At 45.3% G+C, this 6,281-nt stretch overlaps 1 protein-coding gene across 1 annotated transcript in view; it reads left to right on the top strand.

The window, feature by feature from the left end:
* Positions 1-1,498: 1,498 nt before the first annotated feature.
* CCDC85A (coiled-coil domain containing 85A) overlaps positions 1,499-6,281 on the top strand; it is a 179,140-nt gene continuing 174,357 nt past the window's right edge. The window contains exons 1-3 of the mRNA XM_010841694.1: positions 1,499-1,540; positions 5,886-5,992; positions 6,047-6,245. Coding sequence (XP_010839996.1) covers positions 1,499-1,540; positions 5,886-5,992; positions 6,047-6,245 — 348 coding nt within the window. The remainder of the gene's footprint in view (positions 1,541-5,885; positions 5,993-6,046; positions 6,246-6,281) is intronic.

The raw sequence follows: 6,281 nt of genomic DNA, 5'->3' as shown, positions 1-6,281 counted from the left end.
GGGCCCTTGGGGGAGCAAGATAGGATGTTTCAATGGCTGCTTGTGTTACTTGACACAACACACATACAATGAGATAAGCCTCAGCCTTGCTGATGCAGTACCATTACTTACTCTGGCATCATCAGCGAATAAACCCGTCACCTGAGAGCATTTTGCAGCATTTGAGCACCATAATACCCTACCTTTGAACAATTTTGAAAAATCTGAAAAGTTTTCTAAACTGCAAAGCACTCCTTTGACTTCTATAATAGCAAATGCCAAAGAGTAATTAATATTTTCAAAAGGAAGAGGCATTCCAAACCAGGGGGATAAAAAATTCTGAACTAAAGCTTCTAGGAAGCTTGTTCTCTCCTTGCTTCCCGCCTTTATTAAGTGCTGACTTTAAGTAGGAAGCAGGCCTTGTTGACAGAGTTTAGGGCTGATAGAGGGAAAAGACATCAAAGTAAATGGGAGACAAAACATATAGGGTCTATGACTGAAGAAAAGTCCTCTCCCTTTTGTTCCTTTTTTATTGTGTGTATGTTTATAGATGTATGTATATGACAATGTACAAATATACATACAGAACAAGGTAAAAAATAAATTTGGAAATTTGGAGAAGGAAATTTGAAAGTAAAAAAAAAAGTGACAGAAGTCAGAGTTAGTCAACAGACTATATTCCTTAAGTCTTGTTGAAGTAGCTGAATGTGGGCTGCAAATTTGGATCTGACTTCCCAGCAGCCAGTGCAAAGAAGAATGCTTACCAGTTGCATAATTCAGTCTCCATAAGATTAAAACTAATGAGTTGCCCAGAAGTCTTATGGATGAGGATGCTGCTGCTGCTGCTGCTAAGTCACTTCAGTCGTGTCTGACTCTGTGTGACCCCATAGATGGCAGCCCACCAGGGTCCCCCATCCCTGGGATTCTCCAGGCAAGAACACTGGAGTGGGTTGCCGTTTCCTTCTCCAATGCGTGAAAGTGAAAAGGGAAAGTGAAGCCACTCAGTCGTGTCCAACTCTTTGTGACCCCATGGACTGCAGCCTACCAGGCTCCTCCATCCATGGGATTTTCCAGGCAAGGATGAGGATGCAGTGTCATGGAATGCATTGTGGAATATACTCAGTAATGTCCTCAATAGCAAGCATCTCCCGTGGTCCTGAGGGGCTCTGTAGGGGATGATGGGAGTCTGTAGGGTTTGGAGACAATACGAAAGATAGAATATTAAACTCTGGCTGGAGCTAAACTTTCCACTAGGATTCAGCTGGGTTAGTCTGAGTCTTTACCTATACTATTCTGTAGTTGATACTCTGTTTCAAGTGCTGAGCTATGGTATGCACTGGAGATGAGATGGGATACGCACTCCTACTTCCACTGAAGAGTGTGGGCTGATGCCAGGGACCTGGAGAAGCTGGTGCCCATGGGAAAAATCAGTGTGAATTGTTCAGGGGAAAAGGCAGCAGAGGCATTGAGAGAAGAGCATCAGTGGGGCACAGAGGTATGGAGAGTGCCATAGGGAGCGATGGGCAGTTTGGCACTGGATAAGTATGAAATACAAGGCAAGGTAGGCAAAGGCCAGACTGTGCCAGCCCTCTGTGCTCTGTTAAGGAACGTGGCTTTGCCCTATGGAGAGATACCAAGATGCCACTGAAGGGATTTCAGCAAGGGAGTTGTATCTCCTATCTATTGCATTCATGATGCACGATAAAGATGCTCCAAACTCAGTGGCTTACTAACAATCACACATTCTTGCACACAGATCTGAGTCTACAAGGGGAGGGTGGCCTGGCTTCAGGGTGACTCTGTGTGGGGCCCAGACTGAAGCAACGGCAGCCACCCAAGGTTAGCTCTTTCCACATGAACTGTGAAAGTACAGGCGGGTGAGTTCTCACCGGAGAAGCGATACAGTCTCAGGGGCACCCACTTTCCATTAGCAAAGCAAGTCCTGTGGCCAAGCACAAAATCATCAAGGCAAAGGATAAACCCTGCTGCCTTGGTGGGAGTTACTGCAAAGTCGCTGGGCAGAGATGGTATGAATTATACCTGGAGGTTGAGAGGAGCCATGATTCACCCCACCTGAGGGGTGAAACAACTTGACTGTTTAAGAAAGTTTATTTGGGCAGTTGTGTGAACTCTAGAGAAGTGATGCTGGAGTCAGAAGAACCAGTGCAGACACTCAGGTGAGACCTAATGAGACTCTGGGTTGGGCAATAGTGAGCTATTATGGAATAGTTAATTCAAAAGGACAGATGAGGTAAAACCATCAGGACCTAATGACGCAGAGTCACGTAATGGCTGGTTTTAGATACCTCCATTTACTGTATACAGAATCCCCTGCTAAGGTTTGCATATGAAACTGTTAGTTGGCTTTATAGTATCAGTTTCCTTATTTCTTATTAACACAACTTTGATTTTACTTGTGACATTATTGTGCTTATCTTAAAAAAGACTACCTAGCTTCCCGTGAAGCTGGGAGGTGGTCAGATGGTAAGCCCTATTAGGATATAAATGAGATTCACTGGGTCATGTTACCAAGAGAACTTTTGCCATCTGCTTCTACCTCCTTCCTGCCTCAAATGTAGATGGACGGCCGGAGCTCCAGGTATAAACAGTTCAAACTCTTGTTCAAGGGTCAATAGCACTAGAGGAGTCTGGGTGTCGGGGGATGTTAGCTGATGTGATGAGCCATCTGTGTTTGCTGACTGGCACTCATTGAAGTTAGGCTTCTACCTTCCAGAGAGCTAGGGCACTATCTTCCTTGATGATCACATTTCAAAGGGATGGCTCTCAGGTCCTTGAGAAAGAATTTCTGGGTGGTAATACTGGTGATAGGCTGGGAGGTGATCTACAGTTCAAGAGAGCAGAGAAAGAATTTATGATGGAAAGTCTTCTAAAGTAAGTGTTCTATGGAAAGGGAAGTCATGGACCTTCAGGATGGTCAGGAAGAAACCTGTCTGAAGTGTAGTTAAGTGGAGGGGAAATTTAAGGGCATCAAGGTCAAAGGGAGACACCACCATTCAGGCTCTCCAGGAAGTCAGGTCTCAGAAGTCCCTGAGCGATCATCTCTTAATAGGCAGCAGCTTTATCAGGGGACATACACTGAGCAGCTGGTCGAGGGTGGTCCTCTGATTTAGATCCTCATCCTACTGGACAGAGAGATTGCCTCTGCACCCTGGTTTTCTGCAGTCCCTTGGGGGCAAATCTCTGTGGTTTTCTGACCCTGTCTCCATCCTATGCCCCATGACATGCCCCACCCTTGGTCCTGCGCATGTCACTTCAGCAAGTATACACTGAAGTGACATGCCCAGGACCAAATGCATCCACTTCTTCAGGCAAAAACAAGAGTTTTCCTCTCAGATGATTCCATGTGAATCATATGTGAGAGCAGAACTGAGGATAGGGGAAGAGACTCTTGTAGCCCAAGGACAGTACACAGGGACACAGGGTACCCCTTCCAGAAATTACCACCATAAAAGGCCGAGCAGTAATACAGGGCAGCCTTGACTGGCATTACAGCTTGCCTAAGGGGCCGTACTCAGGAGGTGACTGCTGACCTTAAAATCGAGGCCTCCCTTAGCAGTTCATTCAGTTCGGTTGCTCAGTCGTGTCTGACCCTTTGTGACCCCATGGACCGCAGCAGGCCAGGCCTCCGTCTATCACCAACTCCCGGAGTTTACCCAAACTCATGTCCATTAAGTTGGTGTTGCTATCCAACCATCTCATCCTCTGTTGTCCCCTTCTCCTCCCACCTTCAATCTTTCCCAGCATCAGGGTCTTTTCCAATGAGTCAACTCTTTGCATTAGGTGGCCAAAGTATTGGAGTTTCAGCTTCAACATCAGTTCTTCCAATGAACACTCAGGACTGATTTCCTTTAGGATGGACTGGTTAGATCCCCTTGCAATCCAAGGGACTCTCAAGAGTCTTCTCCAACACCACAGTTCAAAAGCATCAATTCTTCAGCACTCAGCTTTCTTTATAGTCCAACTCTCACATCCATACATGACTACTGGAAAAACCATAGCTTTGACTAGACGAATCTTTGTTGGCAAAGTAATGTCCCTGCTTTTTAATACGCTGTATAGGTTGGTTGGTCACAGCTTTTCTTCTAAGGAGCAACCATCTTTTAATTTCATGGCTGCAATCACCATCTGCAGTGATTTTGGAGCCCAAAAAGTAAAGTCTGCCACTGTTTCCACTGTTTCCCCATCTATTTGCCATGAAGTGATGGGACCAGATGCCATGATCTTAGTTTTCTGAATGTTGAGTTTTAAGCCAACTTTTTCACTTTCCTCTTTCACTTTCATCAAGAGTCTCTTTAGTTCTTCTTTGCTTTCTTCCATAAGGGTGATGTCATCTGCATATCTGAGGTTATTGATATTTCTCCTTGAAATCTTGATTCCAGCTTGTGCTTCATTCAGCCCATCTCTTTCAGAATTTTCCACAGTTTATTGTGATCCACACAGTAAAAGGCTTTGGCATAAACAACAAAGCAGAAACAGGTGTTTTTCTGGAACTCTCTTGCTTTTTCGATGATCCAGCATAGGTTGGCAATTTGATATCTAGTTTTTCTGCCTTTTCTAAAACCAGCTTGAACATCTGGAAATTCATGGTTCACTTATTGTTGAAGCCTGGCTTGGAGAATTTTGAGCATTACTTTACTAGCGTGTGAGATGAGTGCAACTGTACGGTAGTTTGAGCATTCTTTGGCATTGCCTTTCTTTGGGATTGGAATGAAAACTGACCTTTTCCAGTCCTGTGGTCACTGCTGAGTTTTCCAAATTTGCTGGCATATTGAGTGCAGCACCTTCACAGCCTCATCTTTTAGGATTTGAAATAGCTCAACTGGAATTCTATTACTTACACTAGCTTTGTTTGTAGTGATGCTTCCTAAGGCCCACTTGACTTCACATTCTAGGATGTCTGGCTCTAGGTGAGTGATCACACCATCATGATTATCTGGGTCATGAAGATCTTTTTTGTACAGTTCTTCTGTGTATTCTTTCCAACTCTTCTTAATATCTTCTGCTTCTGTTAGGTCCATACCATTTCTGTCCTTTTTTGAGCCCACCTTTGCATGAAATGTTCCCTTGGTATCTTAATTTTCTTGAAGAGATCTCTAGTCTTTTCCATTCTATTGTTTTCCTCTATTTCTTTGCAAGGATCATTGAGGAAGGCTTTCTTATCTCTCTTTGCTATTCTTTGGCACTCAGCATTCAAATGGGTATATCTTTCCTTTTCTTCTTTGCTTTTGGCTTCTCTTGTTTTCACAGCTATTTTTAAGCCCTCCTCAGAGAGCCATTTTGCTTTTTTGCATTTCTTCTTCTTGGAGTTGGTCTTGATCCCTGTCTCCTGTACAGTGCCACGAACCTACATCCATAGTTCATCAGGCACTCTGTCTATCAGATCTAGTCCCTTTAATCTACTTCCCACTTTCACTGTATGTCGTAAGGGATTTCATTACGAGAAGACTCTACACATGGACATCACCAGATGGTCAACACTGAAATCAGACTGATTATATTCTTTGCAGTCAAAGATGGAAAAGGTCTATACCGTCAGCAAAAACAAGACCAGGAGCTGACTGTGGCTCAGATCATTAACTCCTTATTGCCAAATTCAGACTTAAATTGAAGAAAGTAGGGAAAACCACTAGACCATTCAGATATGACCTAAATCAAACCCCTCCCTGAGCAGGAGTTTTTATTTTTCCCTTAAGGCTTTGATGTTTTTCAAACAAAAATATAAAAGATCCAGAACCTCCCCTTAAGCTTCTTCACTAAGTAGTGGGTTTTTAGACAAGACAGAGGCCTGCTGTGGTGAGTGTAAGGGTGTGTGGTCCCTAGAGTATTGCCCAGAAGCCTCTTTTTCCCCTTCTTAGAGGGTTTTCTTACACGTTTCTTCCCCACAGCCCTCTGATGTCTTTGCGGCCGACCTTTTCTTCCGTCCTCCAAAGTATACGCAGACGGTTACCCTCATGTCGTCCTACTCATCTTTCCTGAACCCCAATTTCTTCAAGTAGCTCTCATTTTGCTCACAGCTGTTTCGCCTGCCCGGTAACGAGCCTGGCAGGCAAGGGGCGGAGGAAGCAGTAACTTCGGTCACACGGTGGCGCCCGCGAGCCTCCCAAAGCCCTGCATCACGTCTTCTCCTACTTCTCCCGCCCCACCCGCGCCGGGGCGCAGAACGAGCCGCACCCCCGGCCTTCCCCGGCGGGACAGCTGAGAGCGTGCTTCGGCATCCCAGCAGGCAAGCGAACGGCTGCAGCTGCGTCCGGCCCGCGCGGGAGGGGCGGCCGGCTGGGGGG

Source organism: Bison bison, unplaced genomic scaffold (assembly GCF_000754665.1).
Source record: "Bison bison bison isolate TAMUID 2011002044 unplaced genomic scaffold, Bison_UMD1.0 scf7180017864166, whole genome shotgun sequence".
Lineage (NCBI taxonomy): Eukaryota > Metazoa > Chordata > Mammalia > Artiodactyla > Bovidae > Bison > Bison bison.
The sequence above is the reverse complement of the archived record's forward strand: the minus strand, read 5'-3'. Positions and strand labels throughout refer to the sequence as shown.